General features: G+C 37.3%; 2 protein-coding genes and 1 long non-coding RNA gene across 7 annotated transcripts; 1 reads left to right on the top strand and 2 right to left on the bottom strand.

The window, feature by feature from the left end:
* Positions 1–2,840: 2,840 nt before the first annotated feature.
* On the bottom strand, positions 2,841–3,892 carry LOC103984224 (uncharacterized). The gene is made up of 2 exons (XM_009401682.3): positions 3,634–3,892; positions 2,841–3,243 (listed from the first exon to the last, which is right to left on the bottom strand). The coding sequence occupies exons 1-2, from the start codon at positions 3,748–3,750 to the stop codon at positions 2,977–2,979; spliced, it is 384 nt and encodes a 127-aa protein (XP_009399957.1). The 5' UTR covers positions 3,751–3,892; the 3' UTR covers positions 2,841–2,976.
* Positions 3,893–5,256: 1,364 nt separating this feature from the next.
* Positions 5,257–10,129, bottom strand: LOC108952910 (uncharacterized). Its single transcript, XR_001978077.2, has 2 exons — positions 9,937–10,129; positions 5,257–5,592 (listed from the first exon to the last, which is right to left on the bottom strand). It is a non-coding gene; the product is annotated as an uncharacterized LOC108952910 (long non-coding RNA).
* Positions 10,130–10,424: 295 nt separating this feature from the next.
* Positions 10,425–22,621, top strand: LOC103984222 (SUMO-activating enzyme subunit 2). Of its 5 annotated transcripts, none has more exons than XM_009401680.3 (11): positions 10,425–10,583; positions 10,699–10,788; positions 11,465–11,548; positions 11,652–11,870; positions 13,217–13,318; positions 14,949–15,404; positions 15,494–15,723; positions 17,398–17,491; positions 17,585–17,767; positions 17,885–17,982; positions 21,813–22,621. In XM_009401680.3, exons 1-11 carry the CDS (start codon positions 10,551–10,553, stop codon positions 22,168–22,170), a joined length of 1,947 nt encoding a protein of 648 aa, XP_009399955.3. In that variant the 5' UTR covers positions 10,425–10,550; the 3' UTR covers positions 22,171–22,621. The 5 variants fall into 5 exon arrangements, with proteins under 5 accessions (XP_009399955.3, XP_064964300.1, XP_064964297.1 ...); XM_065108228.1 differs by having other exon boundaries at positions 17,885–18,049; positions 21,813–21,966; XM_065108225.1 differs by having other exon boundaries at positions 10,568–10,583; positions 10,699–10,799.
* Positions 22,622–25,158: the final 2,537 nt, after the last annotated feature.

The following is a 25,158-nucleotide window of genomic DNA, read 5'->3' as shown; positions in this document are numbered from 1 at the left end:
TGAGTTGTCACAATTAGAGCCTCTTTTTCCTATCACGTCCGAGAGCTAAACTGTGCCACACATCAATTAACGGCATACACCTCAATCTAAGGCAGGAGGGAAAAGGAGTTGTCATTCAGAGCAGAGTCTTGTTGAAATTGATCGAAAAAAAGAGATATAGCTTTAACACACAATGAAGAGTAGAACCAGATAAAATCTTTTATGTTTTTCTAAAAAAAATTATAATTTTAAAAACTTTATATATTTGATGAATCTTTATATAGTTTTTATAGATATATTATATTAATTATAATTAAAATAAATTATTATTTTTTTAATTCTTTCAAGAATCAATAGTCAATTTGGTTTCTCCCTTGTTTTTCTCCTTGATGCAATGAATCTCTTTCTTGGTACAATGAATTTTTTTTATGATACCTTAATCAATTTAATTTCCAATATTCTTTCCCCTTAAATTTGTTCCATCTAATACGTTAAGTTTCTTTAGATGTTATTAAAATATTTTTAAATTTGAGATGATTTGTAAGTACATCGACCATTTGTTCATTTACCTTGACATGAAGTAGCTTAACTTCTTTGTCTTGATACAATATTTCATTTTATAAGAATTCATGTTAAGGCAATAGCTAATTATTGTTCTCAACATAAATTTTGGTTGACTTTTTTTTTTTGGCATATGAAGTTCTTGTAGTAATAGGCTTAGTCATATTGCATGACAAACACAACAAAAATACCGCTATATATTCTGCTTCATAATTTGATAGAGCAAAGATATGTTTTTTTTTTTTCTAAGACCATGTGAATGTAATTTCATCGAAATAAAATATAAATTCGATTGTACTCTTACGATCATCATCGTAGCTTTCGACATAATCACAATCACTGTATCCAATGAGCTCTAATCATTTAAATGACGAATATAATATTTTATACTCAATTGATTTTTTAATATATCATAAAATTCTTTTAGTGACATTTAAACGAGTGTCTTAGAAGCTTTCATGTATCTACTTATTAAACCAACTTCATATAGTAAATCAGATTGAGTGCATGTTAAATATCTTCTACAAACTTTCATACATCTTAGAAGCCTACAAACTCCCATACATATCAATACCAAGAATCTTCATTTTCTACAAACTCCAATACAACTTCAGATAATAAACTAGGAGGTTGTTACATAAAAACATCTTCAGTTAGAGTCATTTGTAAAAAGGTATTATTAATATCCAATTGACGTAATTGCCGGCCCTTAATGGTGGCGAGACTTAGGATAAATCTGATTATAGTGAAATCACGTTGATGAACCTCTGTTTTAATACCAGGAATCTTTTTATAGTTTAATTCCATAAGTCTTACCTAGCACATCTTACACTTCGTTTCTGCACTGGGTTATCACCGCTTACATCAGTGCTTTAGCTTGTAGAACACTGCAGCATTCTTGCAACCTTAACATTCAAGTTTCAACCTTGTTTCGCAAGGCTGGACCAAATGCCTTTGAAGTCCTCCGACCAATATAGCATGCTTGTTGAAATTGTGTCACATTTTACAGCTTCATTTCCTCAATGGAAACAGCAGCAGTCATATTAACAGGGTCTGGTTCCTCTTTCCGATGACGGTGTTGCATGTTCTAATATTTCACGGCTGGCTGTTCCTTTGCAGAGCTGCACCGACAGGATCAACTCACATGAGAGCTGGGCAGAGATCTCTCAAGTTTCAGGTAGACGTTCATGAATTCTTCCTATGATTTCTCGTATAACAAGATGAATTCAGTAGCCTAAAGGTGATCTGCTGTACAAGTTTGACGAGGATAAATGAACGAGACTCCACAATCTCTCACTCACAAGTCTTTTCTGCTTATTAGATGCATTCATAGGCCAAAGGATGAAGCCAACACTAAGTGGCGGAGTTTGTTCACTAGTTATTGTTTCGATCTCCTCCGACGTTATAGGTTTCCACCCACCCTTGTCAGTGAATCTGCTGCAGAGAATGCGATGAAGAAGAGAGCATTATTTGTTAGGCAGTCCCATAAATCAATGGGGAATTGCGTGCGACTCGGTGCACACCAGCCAAGAAAGCAGCAGATTCCAGAGCAGATGATGCAGATATAACCTGGCATGCATGCCGACCATGATCTGCCATGCATGTGTTTGGTATTCGATTCTGGCCCCATTTGTTCCCATGCCATAGATAATTGCTTGCATGGTAACACAGGGCCATCACATGCATGCATCGTCACCATCTATACCTGAGGCAGATGTACCATCCTGTATGGCCCCCCCATGGCAATCTGTGAACTGTTGCCAGCTGATGTGGGACCTCACGTACAGGGATGACATGTAGTTAAATCACTCTCATTTGTTTATTAGTTGAAACATTAGTGCATTAGATATTAGTAAGCTTAAAAAGTTTTATGATTGATAGAAAATTAAGGATATTTTATGCATTAGATGTATATATTGGCTTGAACTAATTGGTAGCAATTTACTTGTATTATTTGGAGGAAAGTTAACAAAGAAGGAAGAAATATATGTAATATCAAAATTTTACAAGCATAAATACACTATTTCCAAACTTTGGCAGGATAGATATTGTAAAAACCCTTTAGATTAGAAAGGGAGTACTAAGTACATTATTAGCTTTTGGCACTTCATTGTTGCTTTGGTTGGCCTCCAGATAAAGAGGACTTGAAGGCCCTCATCACATCAATAACAATATCTCAATAACATGATTATTATCATGCTGTACATTCACCAATCAATACATTCAATGATCACTTGATCCACTCCTATTTGCCCTTCATCAGTTGCATTAATCACTGAAGAGGGTTGAAGCTTATTATAGGCCCTCCTCACAAGCACAATACCAGTTGGAAGAGTGTTATTTCCCTCTGCAGTGCACCATAGAAGACACTCGACACTGTAAACAAATCTACCAGGACCAGAGAGGTTAGTGTGAGACAGAGATCACTCGAGAGCCCTATGTGTGTCTCTTTAGCACACTTGAGTGACTGTAATGATTGGGGTGAAAGTTATAGTTCTTGGTGACTTGAGAAACCACAATGGCAGACTTGTTCAACTGCCTTTGGGGGTGGCTATCCACTGTGGTTTGCCTCCTTGACCTGTTCTTCCTTCTTGGTGCAGTGGACTGTGGAATGAACACCCCAGTTCCTTTGCTCTCCCTTCTGTAGGACACTTCATAGCCATATGAAGGTGGCATCATGATTTGGGGCATGTAAGGAAGCTCCTGTGGACAAAAGAGTATGATCCCTTGTTATACAATGTCATCAAGTAGGTTCAGATCATGTTCATGACAAGGAGGTTTGAGTGATTGTAAGAGGTAAAAGTCTTAACTAAGAAGTGACCTCAAGATGGATGAGTGCACAATATAAAGAATCATGAATTGCTGCTGAGTGTATATAAAGTGAAGTTAACAATGGATTATACACAGGTGTTTTTTTACTATTATACAGCTTCAATTTTGAACAACCAGTAAAAGCAATACCTAACAGATGAAGAAAACAAAGGGAAAAAGCAAAAGCAGAGCAAGATTTCATAACAGGAATCTGATCCGCTCTCCTATGATCAGCCAAGGAAACGGGGTTTACAAAGAGGAGTGAGCAAACTGGCGACCAACCTGAGCCGGAAGCAGAGGATACTGCGCCGGGAATTCTTCCTCATCATCCATGATTAGCAGCGCAAGCTGCTTGCTTAGATCTGCAAAGAACACATCATCTTCTACCTCCACAGCCATGTAGCACTAGCACTCGAAGAAAATAACAGTACTAGCCCCAGTATTCTTGCACTAAACAAGCAAGTGCGAGGGAAGAGTAGTCCTAGCCCTCTCTCTCTCTCTCTCTTCCTCACTGTAACTCAGCAGCTCTATCTATCTATCTATCAGCTGCTTCTAGTGCTCATTCCTGCCCCTTTCCCTGCTTCTTTGGTTGCCACGGGCTTTAATAGGCAAAGGCAGGGCTGGGGAGAGGTCGAAGGTCATGCGGGTTAAGGGGGGCAGATGGCCCCACTAGCAGTTGGCCAATCCCCACTTTCTTGGCCCCCTAATATATTGAGGTATTTTTACACATCTACCCTTGCAAGGTTTCTATAAATTTCAACATTATATATATATATAAATATAAATAAATAAATAAATAAATAAATAAATATATAAATATATATATATATATATATATAAAGTAATGAATCATCTGTTGTTCCCATTTTACTGATTTCTTAGAATTAGGATGTCAGCTGCTCACTACTTGTAGGTCGACTTTGTATGTTCTTCTTGACACCATCACATGATCCTGTAAAACAAGTGGGTGCAGCAAATGTTCACCCAATTCTTTGATGTTATCCTCCTCTTAGTCTGACGGAGAACATGCAGCAAAGCTTGTGTGGTCTTAATGTGGTGGTTGTCTCCTGCAAAACATGGTCCCCTGACAGATCAAACTCTCCAATCCTCATCATGATCTGATGGCACGCTATCACCTGCAGGTATTCGAGGAATAAAGACGCAAGCTGCATGGCCAGCATCCTACAGATCACATCTAGCTGGCCTGACGACAACGCTGGAACTGCGTGTTGTCCTCCAGCTTGTCTGCAGTGCCTTCAAGTTGGGAAGGAAAACAAGCTGTGATGGAGAATTTTTGTCGAGGTGGATGAGGAAGACAGTTCGATCGATCTTCAATCATGGCGATCATGTGGCCAAAACGTGCTGCTGTCGGCCCGGCCGCAATCAAAGGAGAAGCTGCTGCTCGCTGGCCATGGGGTCTTTGAGACTAAAGCGTTGGTAGCCGCTTCACTGACAACCTCGACGACGGTCGCATCTCCATCAAACGAAGACTAACATGTTCTCCCTGCGAGGGTCGGTGCACGGAATCTCGAAGGTTTTAGGAGTCAGGTGGCAGCTACATGTTTCACCGACGAGCGCTTTACAGGTTGCAGTCCGCTTTTAGACCCACGAAGGGGGCGGTGGTGTTTAGGCGAGCGGAGTAACGTGGGCGGTGGTCGGCGGAGGCCGGAATTGCCAGCCATGTGGGCTGCAGGGATCCTGAGATCATGTTCTGCGCATCATAAACACGGTGCTGAACATCCACTTCTCTCGTCTGCTGATCCTATTATATTGTGAGTTTGTCAGCCTCATGAGATTTTAATGATTTAGGATTGCAATGTCACCATGTGAGTTTAAAAGATGGGAGGCCAATTCCCTTCCAAACTCCCCCAGGAAGAAGAAGACACTCCTTGAGTTCTACCTTAATTTGCTAACCTGTGAGCATTCTCATTAAATTGCTTCTTAAAATGAAAACAGTTTTGTCCTTCTGGTCTCACTGACCAAGCTCAAAATATTCATCATGTACAAAGCCTTCAAAAACCAGGGAACAACAGTAGCAGCACTAATCACAGTGTCAGCCCACTGCTTCGAGTCACTGCATATATATCCTTGCCCTTTCCCAGCCTTCTTCCTTCGTTCTGTAGAGTCCATTCAAGACAGTAAGACCTTCCGCCAGCAATTGAGTTGTTTGCCGAGCAAGCTGCACATCTCGCTGCCATCAGCCGTCTGCTTGCTTCCTTATCACGTATCCTGTACTTGTACCTGCATTTGCATTATATAAGAAGATCTCATCAAACGAGTCATCACATTCGATGCTGAAGTTATAATTATCCGCCACAAAGGAGGTATGGTGGTCGAACAGTCCCCTCAGGCTTGTTGAACACTCTGAAGCAGTCATCAATGACTGCAACCTCCCTCCTAAGTAGGGAGCCAACACTGGCCAGGTGGTTGCTGAAGTGGGATTTATCCCTATTTTACCCAAAGCTGCCTTAAGGTGTTTGCTACTACAACTAAAGACACATCCTTATCAAATGAACTGATGATGCACTGTTCCTCCAAAGGCGGCTAACTCCCATTGTACCATTCCTCACACTTGCCCTTGTCAACCTATAACATTTTCTGCAATCTTATCTCAAATCAAGCCCGTAAACCTGCATTGGAAGATAATATGCCTAGCAAGTCCATCGCACAGAGTTATCATGTGTGGGTTGAACACTCTGTCTCCATAGCTGATTAGTACTACTCGCCATGGCATTACCATCCGGAGTTGAGGCCCAAACCCATTTATTATCATCGGGGTTCTTAGCCAAGAAGATCCCAATAATCCCTCTTACAAGCAGGGAATGAAAATAAGCACACAATATCTGAACATTTCACCCGTGCTCATCGATTAAATCAGCAACAGTAGTAATAAAATGGGTTGTATTGATATTAATAAAAGTAATCCAGTGGCCAAGAGGGACTATGTCTATCCAAGCGTCGATCCAAATATTGATAACTGTGCTCAGATCCAACACTCCTCTTGAACCCAGTTTGGACATTCTTTACACAGTAGCAAACATTCCTCCAATTCCAAGAGCAACCACTCAAATTTGAGTTGTTCCAAGGATATAACCTACTATATTTGGTCATGAGTACCCTAACCCAAAGTAGGTTTTCATTATTGAGGAGAGGCACAAGCCTCTTGGCATAGATTGTTTTCCTAGCCAGCTTTAAGTCCTTGATCCCTAATCCACCCTCCTCCATTGAGGAGGTAATTGTATTGTCACCCAATAAGATTCATTTTGTTTCTACTCTCATCATGGTTCCAAAAAAACTCACGGGCTATTATCTCTATCTTCTTAATTATCTTATTAAAAATTCTATTATTCATTAAATATAGGCAGGATTGCATTTAAGACGTATTTGATTATAGTGACCTTTTCAGCTTAGGAGATCAACCCTTTAAACCAGCCTTAAACCTTGTTGAGAACTTTATCCACCAACACTGTTTGAGGTCTCTTCTTAAGTCTCTTGTAGTGGACATAAGATCCTAAATACTTAATGGACCAAAGTCCCTCATGCACCAAGAGAGATTAGTAGAAATCAAACGTCTATCAGCGACACCACCTCCTAGAAAGCCTTCGTTGTCTCGTCCACGAGCTCATCATGGGAGATGCACGCAGCTTTCCCAATCTTCCTGGGTTTGCCTTCAACCTGCTCTTTTTGTTTGTCCAACTCAAATAAAAAAGAGATATCGTCTCTCCTAGGGTTCATTATCTCTACATCTTTCGTATCATGGAACACTACAAAATGATTGGATAGATGAAGCCGCTCGATAGATGACCTCTCGCCCATCGGAGAGGATGCCTGTCTTATTCCAGAATGGGAAATTCACCGATGGCGAGACACTTGGCAATTTTTTCCTTTTAACAGCCATTGCAATGGCTATGTCACCAATCCCATCTATTCTTGAGGATTCGATCTTTACCTTTTATGTTCTTCCCCTATGCCTTCTCGAAACAACCAATGACTCAGGCAAATCCCCTATAATGGCAGGGGCAACGAGACCCTGGCAAGCTACCGTTTGCCTTTCCACAGAGAGATCCATACCACCAATATTGAATGCTGCCCTTAGAGAAGGTACAATCTCAGTTGTTGAACCCTCACCCAGAAAGGCATTGACCAATGGCTCAATTCCGTCACGGGGTGTGAAAACCCCAATTGAATTGAGCCAGGTGGATTAGGTCCCTATCCAAATTCTGGTCCAACCATCCCTTGGGCCACACCTTTCTATTAACCAAGTCATTTTTCCCTGGTTTGGGTTTGGGTCGCCATTGGACCTAGACCCATGGACCATATAGTAACTCACCATCTCCCTTGCGATTAGGATTTCCTATCGGCTCTTCTGTCGGAGTTGACACAGGGGGGCTGGACACAGATGAGGATGCCTCACAGCTGGACATTCGATGTCCAACCCTTTCACACTTAAAACAAATGTTAGGTAAGTTCTCATATGCAATAGTCTAGAAAAATTGTGACTCCTATTTGGATTCAAAGCCCTTGTGGAACTAGTGCGGACAGATTCAGAAGAACACACATCTGGGCAAACTTGCCCCTAGATTGGGTTAGAGTGACCTGATCTAATTTGAGGAACCTACCTACTTTGGACATAATTTACTCTAGAAAGTTTGGTTGGAGCAACTCTAGAGGGAGCTCAGGTAGTTGAATCTAGGTGGATATAGTGTTTTTCTTCTCTAAGAAGCGACTAGAAGTTCAGCTTCCATAGTATTAAGGTCAGGAGCTGCCCATGCAAGGACCATGGTCCCCCTACAAAATCTTGTTCATCTTTTCTAACGAATGAAATTGAAAACATAAGAAACCATCAGTCATGTCTACAATATTGCATCCTATTGATAAAAGATTTTACCTAAGAACTTATTGTAGAGGCTCGTATACCATTCCTCATAGGCTGAGAACACCTCCATTGGATCAGGCTCCACCCAAAGAGCAGCCCGGTTTTGTATTCGAATCAATTTCTTCTCCAACATGGAGTTCGGTTTCCTCTTTTGTTTTTCTAAAAAGATATGCCCAGGAGGAAGAGGCTTCCTGCCGCTGGGGTTGAATCAGTGTCTTCAGTAATCCCTCCCTTGCAAGCTTCGCAACAACAAAGAGATTGGCCACTAATGGATTCACATCCTGAGTCAGGTCTGGCAGAACATTAGGAGGAGGTGGAAGCGGAGCTTCCAAGGGGCTCGACACCAGCACCAGGGTTTCTCACACTAGGACCAGAGCTTCTCACACTAGCATCATGTCATTTCTTGTAGTGTTAAAGAGAGACTGCAAGTAGAGATTTTGCCTCAATATGTGGCACTGGGTTTTGATATCAGTTTAGGACAATCACCAAGTAGTCTAATGAACTATGACATGAAGGAAGATAAGGAAAAATGTGATATTCGTAAAGTAATATATAGAAAACAAAGATTCATATATAGTCACCAGGCATGACAAATGAATCATAAAATTCCTAGCAAAAATGTAAAACCAGAATCATTGGTGTCATGTTTAGCCTAAATAACTATACGCTGAGCAATTACTTTCAAGTAGTTTATTCAGTTATGCCTCAAAGGATCATCCAATGTGGAAAAAAAAAAACACAGATTTACTGAAGCAAATGCAAGAGTTGATGAGTGATACTTCTGTTTTAAAATTTCCTGTTCAATGTCTACAATTGAACATATATTGGTTTGTCATTTTATTTGGAAAAAAAAAGCCGATAGATGGCACATAATCTATTCATTTATATTCAAGAGTCATTCATTTGGTATCATGGAAAAATTGATCTCATGAAACTTGAAGTCAAAAAAAAAAAAAAGGAATTTACCTACTGTCTTGTGGTATATTTTTATGTATTATTTGATAATGAGGTGATCTTTAGTCGTTGAGCTGACCTGGGTGCCAAGTTTGATCTAATCCTTTGCCCTTAAACTAAATAAGCTTTATGTTCAGAACTCTCGCGGACTAAAACTCCAATCTATAAAGAAAAAGGATGTGCCGAAGCGGATCTAGTAGAATACTCTCATACTGCTCAAGTCAAAATCCAAGTAAAACAAGCAATAAAAAATAATAATTAAGAGAAATATATGAAAAATTATATAAGAAATTAATGCATTATCTGAAAAACCTTTTGTGTCTCATTTATGTCCAAAACAACAAGTCAGAACAGATGTTTAAATAAGTTTATGGGTGAACACGAGAAGAGAATAAACTTATATAATCTATAATTACTCAAGAATAATTAAAAGATTGATGTATGCTATATAATCTATAAAGGTCACATAGTATTATCTTTACAGTAACTATGCTTCTACCTCATATATACAATAAATGCAATGAGGATCATTCATCATATAGCAAAGGCATTAGCAAAGTCCTCCAAGAGGATCATTATTCATGTCATTTCTTCTATTACCTTACAAAATACAAACTAAAACGTAAATATTGTAATGTGGATAACTCCGGAGAAAAATATTATTCGGTATATGGATATCTTCGATCTCTTTTAAACCTAATTTGAGCACTCTTTAGTTGTATATACGACGCAAATGTAAATAGAAAAATAGGTACCCTCCGGCCAACGTTCGTCTCTCCCCATTTGCGCTCCGCCGAAGAGCTGTCGTCGTTGGGTACCGTTGGCCAAGCTCGGCAGGTGAGCAGAATCGCCGCCGCCGGCGGCGCGACGCTGCTCGCCTCTCCTCTTCTGCCGGCCTTCTCTTCATTCCCATGGGTCAACCGGCGACTGAGGGGTAGGGGTCAGATTTGTGTTCTCTTTCTTCCTTTTATACCCCTACATTATCTTGTTATTTACCAAAGGTTGAGTTGCTTTTGCTAATTAGATTTGGCCTTTTTAGTCCTAAGATTTACTCCATGCAATCCCCTAAAAAATAATAACATATAATTTCTTAATTTTTAATCATAATTTTATTTCTCACGACCCCTCAATTATCATATTCTAAATCTAAAATATGATTATATATATATATATATATATGTAATTTAAGATAAGAATTAGGAATAGTTAGTCTCACGATCAACGTTTTTACTGGTCTTTCTTTATATATATATGGCTCGTCAGATTCCCCCCTTCTCTGTCTCGCGTTTCTTCGCGCCTACACTTGCAGTCCCCCAAATTCGCCATCGACCTCTTCGTTCCGTGCTTCCGTTACCCGCTTCACGCTCCCATGGATTCGGATTCGAAGACGGAGGCGATTAAGGTGCGGTGTTGAATTCTTCTTCTGCGGTCTATTACTGTGTTTTGGTTTTTCTTTAGGTTACTTGGAAGTTGGAAGGTAACTGAAGGTGAATAATTTCTCTTTATTTGGTTTGCAGCGAGCGAAGGTGCTTATGGTGGGTGCGGGCGGCATTGGCTGCGAGTTGCTGAAGACCCTGGCGCTCTCGGGCTTTCGGGATATTCACATCGTAATTAACCGGTCACGAGCTTAAATATTTTGCTTCTTTTCTCTTGTAATTTGGCTTCGAGATTTTCGTCTGCGATGGATTTTAGATGTTTGAAATTTTAGGGTTTAGTAGAGGATAAGCTGTTTCGGGTTATCTAAACCACTTCTGTGTCTGCTAGTACTATGTGCTTTTTTGGTATTTCAGTAAAGTGCGACTAAAGTAGGTAATGATTATTATGCTTTATCAATTTGTCTTCGCGAATAAAGGTTGGACAATATCTGAAATGAAAAAAAGGAGCTACTGTGGTGTACACTACGGTCAGCGAGTCGGTTATTTGGTGAATTAATGTCACATGCTATTTATCTTCAGCGGAGGAAATTGGTTGTTGTTTATCCAAGTGAAAAATGATTGACATTTTCATGTCTCGAGGGACGCTTTTATTGGTTTGGTTGAATCTTTCTGACGCCCATTAAAGACATGATTCTGAGGTGGAAGGAGGGGAGAGAGTCATTATTTTCGAATTTTCAGAATATTAAGTGATCTGTAACAATGTTATGTTCAGAGGGAAAAAAAGCCATGCTTGTCATTGGTTTTATTTCATCCGTAAAGTTGTTGTAATAGTACTTCCTGCCATAAGAATTTTGGTGCTTGTGTTAATTATTGTTTTATATCTCTCGGTATTATTCCACATATGCAGATTGACATGGACACTATTGAAGTAAGTAACCTGAACAGGCAATTTTTGTTTCGACAAAGTCATGTGGGGCAATCTAAGGCCAAAGTATGTAAGGATTCAGTTTATCTTTTTTCTGTTGAAATTATAGTTGACTCTTCTAAAGGGTGCTGTGGTTCTGAATGTTTCATACATTGTTGGTTTTATTCAGGTTGCTCGAGATGTTGTCTTAAGGTTTATGCCTCAAATTTGTATAACACCATACCATGCAAATGTGAAGGATCCTGAGTTCAATGTGGATTTTTTAAAGAAATTTAATGTCATATTGAATGGTCTTGATAATTTAGATGCTAGACGACATGTTAACCGTCTTTGCCTGGCTGCTGAAGTTCCTCTGGTTGAAAGTGGAACAACAGGGTTTTTGGGGCAGGTAGGATCATAAATTGATTATTATTATTTCTGAAACTCTTGCATATGTATTAGTGAACCTGTGGCTAACTCGCAAACTCTTCCATCCTCAGCTTTTCTTTCTTTTGATGAAGCTGTCATCCTTAGTGTTCTTTTTAATAAAGATATTGTCATCACCATCTTTATTTACTATGATTCAGTTAGCATGTATTGTACTAATACTATATGTTTTTGCTATATACTCCATTGGTTGTCTTTTTCCTTGGAAGAAATTTGTCAGATGATATACAGATTGACATTCACACATCATAAACAAACAAACAAACAAACAAGTAAATAAAATAAATAAATTTATGGGCACTTGCCATAATATGGATATGGAAAAATCTTTGGGACAATCAATTCATCATCCCACTCCACAACATATGTATTTGGTCACATGTTGTTGCAACCGGGTGGTGTATCCAAACCATGTATTTGAATTTCTTATATTTTTCTTGAATTGACATTGACACAAGTAGATACAAAAACAAAACATTTTTCTTTAAATTAAAATTCCCTCGTAATTAATCTTGTTACCTTGATAATATGATAAATTTTTTTTTGTTAAAATTTGAATTTATCTTGTGTTTCCTGTGACTTGAGTCTTGGAATGTTATCTGCTTTCTACAAGTTTCTCTTTTTACCCTGGATTGGTGGCTGGCATGTTGCCATCCTCTCATGTAAAGTATTATTACTATTTGAGTTGTTGATGTTGTAGTTTCTCTTGGTCATGTTTTTGTTAGGTCTTAGTGTCAGTTACATTTCCACCACATATATTACAATTCACTAATTTCTAATTTTGGTAATAAACTTGATTATGGCTTTTAAGCATGCTGCTTAGCCTTGGGGCTGACAGAGTCACAGAAGTATACTGGTAGTGTAACAATTTGTCTTGTTTCAACTACTAGGAGTGCATGTGTTTTTCGTAATATGTTTTTGCAAAAGTTTTTATAGGAGCATCGGGGGAAACTAAAGTATAAAGGTAGCAGAACAATTTGTTTTATTCCAACTACCAGGAGTTCTTGACTTTTTTCTCCGTAATATATATTTGCAAAAATTTTGAATGTTGATCCCAAACTTACTTTGGCAAGTTAGCAAATTACCTGGTTTACAATTAAGCAATTTAAGAATATCTCCTACACTTTTGGCTTGCTTATTGCAGGACTAGGTAGGTTCCTAAACAACTGGTTTGTTCCCTTTCGGTTTTTGTTCTACTGCATTTACTTCAAAACTATGAATCCAATCTACGATCTTTAAAATAGACTTGCATATCTTTGTTATAGTGATTTCAGTTGATAGATATGTTTGCTTTTCCATGATGAGCAGGTTACTGTCCATATCAAGGGCCGAACTGAATGTTATGAGTGCCAGCCAAAACCGACTCCAAAGACCTATCCTGTCTGCACTATTACTAGCACTCCGTCGAAGGTTGAAACTCGAAACTCTGGCAATGATCATTACTGTCATCATAAAATTATCATTTCTTTATGTACTAAGTGAGCCATTTAAAGTAGGTGTTATTGCTCCATAACATCTTACTGCTATATGAAATGTTATTCTTCTGTGACTTATATGCTTCATATATTTTGCCTTGTACATTATACTTTTGGATACTTGTATATCATTAAAGGAAACAAGATGGTAGTGAAGGTGATGGTTTTGGGTTAAGATATTATTTTAGATTGAATGAGGCCGTTTCCAATCTAAAGAAGACAGTGAAGGTCGCAAACTAGTACAAGACCTCTGTCTGTATGAAGCTTTGGGTTAATTAAAGTCTAAAATAGTCTGTAGGTTCAACAAAAGGCATCTTGGAACCATGGTCAACCTTTATGATCACTTATGTTGCAAGTAGCAGAAGTTACATAATGGTTCTAGTCAAGGTTCGCAATACCGTACCGTACTGGTGTTTCGACCTGGGCTCGGTACCGGTACGGTACGGTATACCGAGCGGTACACCCAGGTGTGCCGAGTACTGTAGCTCTGCTACAGTGCTCTCGGACCGATAATAGACGGTCCGCGTACCGGCAACCTGTCGGACCGGTACGTACCGCCCGTACCGGGTGGTACAGTTCGGTACTGCAGACCATGGTTCTAGTTCTCCTATTTCATTGGTTAATAGGTAAGAATTGGTCAGCTTCAAGGACAAGATTCTGCCGTAGAAGGTCCCAGTTAGGAAATTGACTTGTTCTGCATAAGAAATTCATCCCATGTTGTGAGAGGGAAGTGAATCAGCTTGGCCTATGGGTTTGTTGGTTGGTTGATTCTTGTAATATCATCATTTTTAAAAAATGCCAATTTTGTGAGGCTTCAAATGAGAAACTAGTTCATTCTATTGCAGTTTGACGTTTATTCTTCCAGTTCCCAATTGTTGGTGGTACTTAAGCAAATTTTTGTTAGATTCAGATCAAGTGTAGCACAAAAGGGATTGGATCTGGTTCAGGCTATGCAAGCAATTATGGGGCTTAAGTATCAGTTCATGTAATGTTGCCTTCAGGATGTACTCCACAAAGGACATTGTGATCTTATTTTGTTCTATAACTTAGACCTGCCCAAGGGTTTCAGAGCTGGCGATCCTGTGGACAATGTAAAACTCATTCACAGAGTAGAATGTGATTCGGTTATATGCATACAGATATTGATTAATTATTTTCTACCATGGAAGCTTTGTGATGCTGATTAAAAATAACACTATTCACATTTGCATGAGAGGTTTTCCGTTTCATCGAAGTGATGCTTTTATAATTTGTGTTTTTTTACTATCTCTAATGATATATTTATTGTTTTAACTATAACTTTTGCAAAGGAGAGAACCTTATTTATATTGATTATGTGAATATTAAGTTTTGAAATTTGAAAGAAAGTTGCTTCTACTGGGAATGTGCCAAATATTTATTAAAATTATGATTAACTCAATTAGAGATCCCATACATGAAATGATTTTTTTTGTTGGGTGATACCACAGGTTAATGTAGGTTGTCTTCTTTATTTGTTTTGTTACACCCTTAGGACTTTGTATTATTAGGGTCTGTTATTCATTTGTGACTGTTATTTGTTACAGTTTGTTCACTGCATAGTTTGGGCAAAGGACTTGCTTTTTGCAAAGTTGTTCGGTGATAGAAATCAAGAGAATGATCTCTTTGTTCATACTGGTGATGGATCTGATTCAGTAAAACCTACAGATGACATATTTGAGCGAGGACTGGATGAGGTTCCTGTGCAGTATGGTAGGAAGATCTATGACCATGTTTTCGGATATAACATTGAAGTTGCTTTGGCTAATGAAGAAACATGGAAGAACAGGAGAAGACCTAGGCCGATCTTTCTTGGTGATGTGTTGCCAGAAAAACTTATCCTTCAAAATGGCAACCTTGAAAAGAATTGTTTGACTGAGGATTTATCATTGTCTGCCATGTCTTCTCTTGGTCTCAATAACCCACAGGAAATCTGGAGTCTTGCTGAGAATTCAAGATTATTTTTGGAGGCACTGAGATTATTTATTGAGAGGCGAGGAAAGGTCATCACTCCCTTCACATTTCTGTATGTCCTCTTGATTTTAATCTTCGTGTTGTCTGATTCGTTTTTTCCTTTTTCTTTGAGTTTCAGGACATTGGGAGTCTGACTTTTGACAAAGATGATCAATTGGCTATAGAATTTGTGACTGCTGCTGCAAATATTAGAGCATCTTCTTTTGGAATACCTTTACATAGCCTTTTTGATGCTAAAGGAATTGCTGGTAACATTGTCCATGCTGTTGCAACAACCAATGCCATTATTGCTGGGCTGATAGTGATTGAAGCAATCAAGGTGCTTGAAGCTGATTTTCAGAATTGCAGGTTTGTTTTAATAAACCTTTGCCAAAAAACATTTTATTTCCTTCAATTTTTGTTCTTTAAAATTTTTTGTTTCTCGGTGTTAAATACAGTTTTCAAGGGCTTGAGGATTTAACTCTCTAAGGATAAATAACCTACCTTTCTGATTTTGTTTGGTAAACCAGATAAGCAGTTAATAGGTTAAATCTAACAAAAAAGAGGATTTTAACTGAACCAAACGCAGCCTAATAGGTCACAATAATTACTTGGATGTGCTAATCATTTATTGTGATTGTTATTTAATTATCTTAGTTGCTTTTTCACAACATGAGTGTATGCCAATCAAACTTGGCATGAATTCCTTGTGCCCTGACACTTTTAACATCTACCTTGCCAACACTCAGAACACGTTGACATGCAGCACAATTGTCATGATGTGGCAAATTTATTTTTGAGTGGATTGAAAGAGATTTGCTGATTTCCTTCATATCAGAGATACCAAGTATCTACAGTACAACACTAAGGCAGTAAAGCAATAAGAAAAAAAGAAAAGAGAGAAGGGAAAGAGAAGAGGGAAGATAAAGGCCAGTAGGCCAACACAACTCACACTTCATTAATAATTCGTCTCAACATCTCCGAACACTTCTAAGCATAGAAAAGTCATCTAGACCATTTAAGACTTGAATTGGACCATATCGATACCTAGTTGCATAAATTTAGCTGATGGAAAATAATGCATGAGAGGAACTGAAAAATAAAAGAGGTGGAGGGTGTTCATGAAGGTGATTTGATAAGAGGGAGATTTAATGGTGTACATAAATGATGATTTTTTTTCCCCAAAATCAGATTATTGGGGTGTTTGGCATCATTTGTGAGAATTCTTTTCAGGCATGTCCGCTTGGACATTGTCCAAATCTATTGCCTCACAAGTTGTTTGTTTGATTTCACTATATCCTGACATCTTGAATTTTATAAATTCAACTGATACTTAAATGTAAATTATTGATTGTTTCTGAACAGAAAAATTGATGTACTGGCAGCTATGTCAATGTTGACATATATGTCTACTGAAGAATAAGGTGTTTGATGTAAATTGCTTCGCACTTATGAGCACTCCCATGCATAACGAATCTTATCTTTGCTAATTTAACCTTTTTACTTAAGTTATATACACTATAAACACTTTATTGTGATTTATAGTCTCTGCTAAATTATTGTCATTCTTATATGTGGATGTAAGTAAGCACTTGTTCATGTTAAGCAGATATGTGGTGCTCATTCTAATAGATCTGACTCTTTTGGGTAACCTTCTGATGCATATAATTAATTTCCCTGTTTGTTTGAGTAGTTTGTTAATTTAACATATAGGACAAGTTACTTCCAGCACATGCCAGTCTCAAGACATATAATATGTTCTAAAATGATAATAACATAAGATACCATAGTGTACTGTTGCTGGCTGTTTCATGTAGAGTCTATTTCAATTATGGACAAAACTGCCAATCCAGCAAGTGTTTTGTGTTTGCAGGTACTTTTTCTTTCTAGTCACCTTTTATCACTAGAATTTTGTTCTTCTTCGATTCTTTGTTTGGCTTTTTTTAGGTACATCTTTCTTAGTTCTTTTATTATGTAAATCATGGTAATTTGACTTTTTTTTTACTTTATAATGCTAATAAATGGATATTTTTGCATATTCAGGATGACTTATTGTCTGGAACATCCATGTCAAAAGATGCTTCTGATGCCAGTAGAGCCATTTGAGGCCAACAAATCTTGTTATGTGTGTTCTGAGGTCAGTATGTTGGTCCATTATGTATGGTTCCAGTTCTTTTTGTTCATTTCTCTACATGCCTTTCTTTAATGATTGCTAATAATGTATAAACAGACACCCTTGCTTCTGGAGGTAAACACCCAAACCTCAACACTGCGGGACTTTGTTGACAAGATAGTGAAAAACAAACTGGGCATGAGCTTCCCTTTGATAATGCAAGGTGCAATCCTTATCTTTGAGGGGGGTGATGATCTGGAGGAGGATATTGCAGCAAATTATGCCTTAAACCTTGACAAGGTTGTGGTGTTTTATCATTAACATATTCTTGTCATTTTTTAAAATACTTTTTAACATATTTGTTTGTTTTCTTTCTGCATGTTGCTTGTAATATTGTTGTGTTTCTTTATATTCCAGGTCTTAACAGCACTTCCTGCACCAGTTACTAGTGGGTCGATGCTTACAGTTGAGGATCTTCAGCAAGAATTATCATGCCATATAAACATTAAACACAGGTCTCTTCTGATGCTTGCTTCCGAAACCTTTAGCACCTGCAATGTGGCTTCCTCGAAACTGCAGGAGGTTATTGTTTCTATGTATTGTCTTGGGAGAACATAATTCTTGGACTTGTTTATAGAATTTATTTGATCTTCAGATTTGTTGGTTGAAATCCCTTAGTTTCCATGCTTATCACCACCTGATATGAATATCCTATGCAAAGAGAATCTGTGGGTTGTTAACCACATAAAAGCTAGGAAAAGTGGAGGCGATTGCATGATACTCATGTGTCTGTGCATCTTTGGTGGACATGGAAGAAATGGACACTGGTGTAAGATAATAACGTCTTGTACTTTCTTTTCTGAGAGATCTTAATTGTTGTACTAGTCTGCTGCCTGGTGACCTATGGAATATCTTGGAACAGAGATTTTGGTTGCATGTTAGCATTAATTAATGTGTCCAAAGTAGTAATTACCAATAAGCATTTACTTCTGAATTGTGGAGATAGAAAAAGGTAGACAAATAGGGAGAGAACAAGAGAGGAGAGTAAGATTGTAAGAAACTAGAATAAAGAAGGTGCAAGCTTTTTTCTTTCGAATCTTAAGTGCTTGATCCATTATCAAGTCCCACTATTTATAGGGGTTTAGGAGCCTCAATAAAATCAATGTAGGGAATTATTCCCAAGAGTAATCTCCTAGGGAACTTGTATACCTTTTATAAACTCAAAATGTGACTTCTAGGAGACCTAAACAACTTTAAAATAATTTATTACAACAATGAAAAAAAAGAGTACACTTAGTATAAGAGTGTACTTAATACAAAAGTATTCCCAAGGTTAGCATTTAGAAATAACAAAAGACTTCAAATTTCCACACAACTCTTAGAGATCTAGACCAACTAATTAATGACTTTATTGTTATTATTTTACCCAGAATAAGCTCTTCTGAAATTCTTTATAAAGCAAGATGTTTCTCTATCATTCTCCCCCGTTGGAAAAGAACTTGACTCTGGAGAGTGATATGCAAGATACTAGTCCAATAAGTTTGGTGCAAAGTCACGAAGTTTCTCCAAAGTAATCCAAGTGGCATCAAAAGCTGGATGATTATGCCACTTGACAAGAAAGTGTTAAGTGATGCTAGTAATAAACGTAACAAGACGGTCATAAAAAATGACCTCTATGTCATCCTTGTATTGTGGGAGAATCGATGCTTTGGGAGGGTTGTCACCTCTGCAGGAACACCAATAGATAGAAGAGGTGACTCAAAAGTATCATGATGTGGAGTTAAATCCTCTACATTGAAAATTGGACTAATATTTAAGTTGGAAGGCAAATTGAACATATATGCATTAGATCCTAGTTTTTGGATAATAGAAAAATGATCAATGACTCGGGCATGCAACTTCTTGAATGAGTTTTTAGGAGAATCTCTTAGGGCAAATGCGAACCAAGACATAGTCATCAACTTAAAACTTTTGGCTCCTACAATGTGTATTAGTAGCAAATTTGTAACTTTCATTACTTAGGACGATTTTATATCAAATCTTAGCATGCAAATCATGAATATGTTGAGCGAAAGAGTGGAATGGGTGCAAGATCAGTGGTTGTGCGAGGGGTATCGTCGAGGACAACTTCAAATGGGTTTTCTTCGATGGAGCGGTTGATTGAGTTATTGTTTACAAACTTTATTGTTGGAAAGGTTAAGTCTTAATTTTCTAGTTTCTCCCCAACTAAACATCTAAGAAGATTTTTATTAGTTAACCACCTCAGTTGACTATCAGTCTAGGGTGAAAGGATCCATGAGTGAACGTCACTATTGATTGACGCTCGTTATTATTCATAAAATAAAAACAGGATGATTAAAATGACGAGGGACGTCAAAAGTCTCATATGATCATCGGATACCTTTGGGACTAAAAGTAAAATTTTATAAGATAGTTGTGAGATCAACAATGCTTTATGGATATGAGTGTTAGGTAGATAAGAAACAATATATACAAAAAGTTTATATTGCTAAAATGAGGATGTTGAGATAGGTATATAGAGTTATTAGGAAAGAGAAAAAATATTTTTGTTCATAAATAATTAGGTATTGTTTCAATAAATGATAGGATGAGAGAGAATCATTTAATATAGTTTAGACATGTGTTTAGGAGACCTCCAGATGCGGTAGGCAGAAAAAGTGAAATGATTAATGTTAGTGATACAAGGAGAGATAGAGAAAGGCATAAAAAGACTTTAATAGAAATTATAAATAAATATTTAATTACTTTGAATTTAACTAAACATATGATTTTTCATATATCTCAATGACGACAAAAGATCCATGTAGCTGACCTCAAATAGTTGAGATTTACGGTTTTGTTGTTGTTGTTATTATAGTATATTATGATAATAAATCCAACCTTTGGAATCTATTTTAGTTGAATTACATGTGAAAATTCTTAAGAGAAATACAGAGTATGTTACAATTGACTATGAATCTCAAGAGATCCTATTGATTTTCTCCATAAAGCAGTTAACATTTAGCTAGCTGTACAATTTTGTCGTTGACCTGACTAGAAATTTTTAGGTGAATCCATATTTTCTATCCTCTTTGATTATTTGAAATCATTTTATGCCTGTTTGATTACTTTTCTTGGCATTAAATATTATTAAATATAGAATATTCATTTTCATTTAGGTGCATGGTTGAGTTCAGTTTGCTATTAGTGTTGGCTGCCATGAAGCTCTTCTGGTTCTTTATTCCACTTAATTCATTAAAATTGTTGTCATGTTCTTCCCAAGGCTATTTTCCTTTTACTGTCTGTAGCATACGAGGGACTTCCATCATTGTGATGTCATACTATTACTGTTTTGTCATGCTTATCTGTTGAAGTCAGTTTGCTCTGACCCTTTTGTAGACTCAAACTCTGCCTCTGGGGAAAGTGCTCACACCAACTAGAGTTTGGAAGGAACTTACCAATGGGTTAGAATGTTTGTGAACCAGAAAGGGCAAAAACTCATTCTCCGGATTAGTGAAGTGATCCAGGATAATAAAAGAATAGGTCTCATGGGCCAAGCCGGCTATAAGCAGTGAGTCGGAATCAATCCAGGAAGAGTATGGCTGTCACTGGATCTGGGGCTTTAGGCACAAGGTTTAACGGAGAGCCTTCTTAGACCATTTTTGGATGCAAGATCCATTTGGTTCTAGTCAAAATCTTACGAGGGAATGCATATGTGCATATAGCATGGATAAAGCATGCATATTGCAGGAAAATATCGCCACCAGTATAGGACTAATTTAATCAATCTGAAATTTTATTATGGAATCGAGGTGATGGGATATGTCCCAACCAAGATAAACTGGCTGGTTCTGCCTCTGAAATTTTATTATGGAATCTATCAGGTGGTAGTCTGGTTAGCTAGTTGCTATTTTTTCTGCAAAATTATTTAGGCTCTGAGTTTGAGCTGGAGTGGAATAGGGGTGGTGATAAATGGGAAATGAGAGGAGTCGACGGACAAAAGCAGTCAGAGCATAAGAACTAATTGAGAAGAGTTCCTACATCATATAAGATTGTGAATTGGAATGTACATGTTGAGATTAGAACCATGTCAAATGGACCTATACTTGGTGATTAAAAGCTTTGCTTTTGTTGTTGATATGAACTGCTATTTTGTCATAGTAATTTAATCCCTGTGTATTGTTGTGCATTAGATTATTGTTAATGCTTTGCCCCTGTTGTTAGTTAAAGTTTCCATATTGTCACAGGTGTAGCGCATTCCCACTGCATTATGTGCTTTAGAATTTCTGGATAAGTTAGTTCATAAACTGCATTCATGGTCACAGTTGCTTATTGCTTCATGTAGGGAGGAGTTTGACGAAGAGAAAGAACCTGACAGAATGGTTCTGTTGGGATGGACAACTCCTGAGAAAGAATCTCAGGGTGTAAGCAATGGAGAGAACATGGCTGCTGCCATTCCAGCTGCACCGGAAGCAATAAACAAGTCTGAAGAGGTTGTGGTGACTGCAGAAATTTCCAGGACAAAGAGAAAACTGTCAGAAATGTCAGAAATGACAGAGGTCCAGGAAATATTTCAGATTCTCCCAGATACTGATGCCAACAATTCCATGGATCCTCAAGAAGTTGAGGACAATGACTACGATAACGACCTCATCGTGCTTGATGAGAACCCTGAAGCAAGCAAGAAGAGGAGGTTGCAATAGCATTGAATTTTTGTAAATAGTAAAAGATATTCTTGCTTTAGCTGCAGATGAAGTAACATTAGTCATTCATTAACTGCATCTGACCGGTCGGGAAGCTAATACCATCAACTAACAAACTGTACTTGGTCTAGAGTCATTCTACCGTTGCTTGAACTTAGTCTTGGGAGATAGATGGCCTGATTGGAAGCATTTTGAAGGCAGTTCTCAATCCATCCGGGCTTACCGTTCAGCAAGGGGTTGACTTATTGTTGTGTTCTTTGACGGGAATCACAAGTAGATCTAGCCATGACATGTTGCCATATTTAGCTCATGTAACTTTGTTAGACTTCCTCTGCTCATTCAATGAATGTGTTATTATAATCTTGAGTTGCCAAAACCCTTTTCACAGTTAGTTGGCTTGCAACTTAGGTTGTATCAACTGCTTTTGTATAAAGTGATACTGTTTCTACCATCGTCCATAAACATTTCCAGTTGGATGCATAATTGGAATGGTGATATGATCGTTATTTTTGGTCAAACTTCATATGGTTATTGTTATATTCATAATGAAAGAATATTGACTCGACGATCAACCATCTGTCACCGTCGACTCTTGCTTAGCATTATCTTAGCTGTGGCAACACAGAACAAAGGGATTTCCTGCTCAGTCTAGTGAATGTTGAAGCTACGTGATTGTTCATATGAAATTGATCAATCAATTCATGCACATGAATGTGTTGCTAATATCAGTTCTTGTGCTAACGATTTCGGTTCTGATTCGAATCAAAACTATATATTTTAAATTTTTTAGCAATAATAAATAATCATAATTATGTTTCAAAATTTGTATAAAGGTTACAAAATAGATGTATCTCTGTACATGTAATGATCTGACCATTAAGCAAAGGCAGATAATCTATTGAGATAGGTCGAGATAATACCATATAGTAAATGCTTATGATTTTGGAAGATAAACTTTGCGAATTTATGTCCGTGAATTTTGTGGCAGTCATCAGCGACGTATGTTTCTTAAACAATACCGTAAAAAATGGTGTGTGTGCTGTCCGTTGACATTAAAGCTCAACGTTAGGGTTCCGATCATCTGCATATGCATGCATAGTACCTTCTATTTCTTGCTCAGAATTGGAAGCTCGAGTCTAATGAATGTTGAAACTCCGCGATTGTTTTATAATAATTGCTAATATTGACTCTCAACAAGTGGAATCTAAAACAAACCAGTGGATTTAATTCACTTGCCACCTACAACTAGAAAAGCCATAAATCCATAATTATACCTCTATAATATTTCGACTATAATTTAATTTCTCATGACTCTTCACTATATAATAAAAATCCTCAGGTTATCACACAGAGGAGAGGATAGACAATATAATATATCACATCAAATCACCCCATATTATCTTTATCTAATCTAAGCTATTCATTTCAAATACGTGATAATTTTCAAGTTTCTAACTAATTTAAGTATACTCTCATAGGTTCTAACGACTGGATTTAACACCCTCTTTAGTTCGATTGATAATATACTCAAGTCAACAAAGTCAAGTTCAACAAAATCAAGTTTGTAACCAAGATAATATTTTTTGCAAAAGCTTTGTATTGAAAGATTTTACGATATACTCAAAATCATTTATATAGAGGATTTCCTAAGGACAAAAAAAAAAAGAGAAAAAAATAAAAAGAAAGTCACTACATGAGAGGTAGAATATCCATCACTATCACTTCTTTCTCATCAACTTCCATAGAGTCGAATGTAAGAGCAGCAATAACAATTAAGAGATGTCATTGTGTTTGGTATTATTGATCTTCTAGCGATCATCTCCGAGGTGAAAACTTCTTCCTCCTCTGGGAAGCCCACCACCTCTTTAATCGGTGCCCTTTCAATTTCTTCATCGAGTTCAACCTCATCACTCACCATAAGAGTTAAAAATTTAATGTGGTCGCATAATTGCTTATTCTCGACAAAGTGAATTTGATCGTCTATAAGGACCAAATGACTTAGGAGACACCTCCGCTTGACCATTTGATTACCTAATGATTAGCATAGATTAACAATATGGCATTACCTCATTAAAGAAAGACAATCCGAGATCACAATCTCTCTAAATTGTTGATGGTTTGAAATCCGTTTACATGAAGCAATCTGATTGGCACACACCTGTAATCATCATCCAATATATTGGACACCTTAAACATTAGTACGGTGGTGGTATACCAAATTCATTTACTAAAGATTGAGGATTCATAACCTCGTCTGACAAAGATTTTGACATATCATTGTAAGGTCATACACTCGAATCCCATCTTCACTGTTAATCCTTCGTCAAAAAACTCTCTAGAAATTAGATCCAAATTTCTAATAAGACAGTTCAATAAGGCTCATTAATAAAGCTAGCACTCAACTTCCTACCGATAACCGATAAATTGATTGTCCTATAACCAAACTGATTTGGCTTGGTTCTAGTTTGATTCAATCTTTTAGAATCACTAGCTTGATTTGATTGTACTTACCATTTTGGAGTCATCTAGTTCAAACTGAACTGGGACTAGAGAGAAAGCTAACTGGTTGAGATGCATGAATACTCATCCCCTTCATTTCTTGAGTACCTTTGCCCTTGCATTTAATGGCTTCTTACTTTGCATAAATGCATGGATCCCATCTTGCCTCATCTTATCCAAGCCACTGAATCTTCACTAAATCTAAGAGTTAGGCTACTTTTCCGGAGCAATTGATCTAGATATTGGAAAGAAAGGATCATGTTTTGAGGAACAAGATTAAATTCGTTATAAAGATCAATTGACATGGGAGAGTATCCAAATTTTTTTCATTAAGGTAAGATCAAATTTAGTACCAAATATTTTTAGGGGGGAAGAATGTAATCATCAACATAAATTAGATTCAGAATAATTTTAAATTTAATCAATAAAAGGGGTATATTTTATATCAATTAGAATATATATTTTCTTTTGAGTGGTTTTGGATAATTG

The sequence above is a fragment of the Musa acuminata genome, chromosome BXJ2-5 (genome assembly GCF_036884655.1).
Source record: "Musa acuminata AAA Group cultivar baxijiao chromosome BXJ2-5, Cavendish_Baxijiao_AAA, whole genome shotgun sequence".
Taxonomy (NCBI): domain Eukaryota; kingdom Viridiplantae; phylum Streptophyta; class Magnoliopsida; order Zingiberales; family Musaceae; genus Musa; species Musa acuminata.
The sequence above is the reverse complement of the archived record's forward strand: the minus strand, read 5'-3'. Positions and strand labels throughout refer to the sequence as shown.

What these genes read in the sequence shown, in the direction of transcription:
- LOC103984224 (XM_009401682.3), bottom strand. Translation starts at nt 3,750, where the DNA reads ATGGCTGTGGAGGTAGAAGATGATGTGTTCTTTGCAGATCTAAGCAAG. An exon ending in ATCCTCTGCTTCCGGCTCAG is followed by an intron (nt 3,244 to 3,633) that starts GTTGGTCGCCAG and finishes TTTTGTCCACAG; the next exon opens with GAGCTTCCTTACATGCCCCA.
- LOC103984222 (XM_009401680.3), top strand. Translation starts at nt 10,551, where the DNA reads ATGGATTCGGATTCGAAGACGGAGGCGATTAAG. An exon ending in TTATTGAGAGGCGAGGAAAG is followed by an intron (nt 15,405 to 15,493) that starts GTCATCACTCCC and finishes TTTGAGTTTCAG; the next exon opens with GACATTGGGAGTCTGACTTT. An exon ending in ATGCCTTAAACCTTGACAAG is followed by an intron (nt 17,768 to 17,884) that starts GTTGTGGTGTTT and finishes TTTATATTCCAG; the next exon opens with GTCTTAACAGCACTTCCTGC.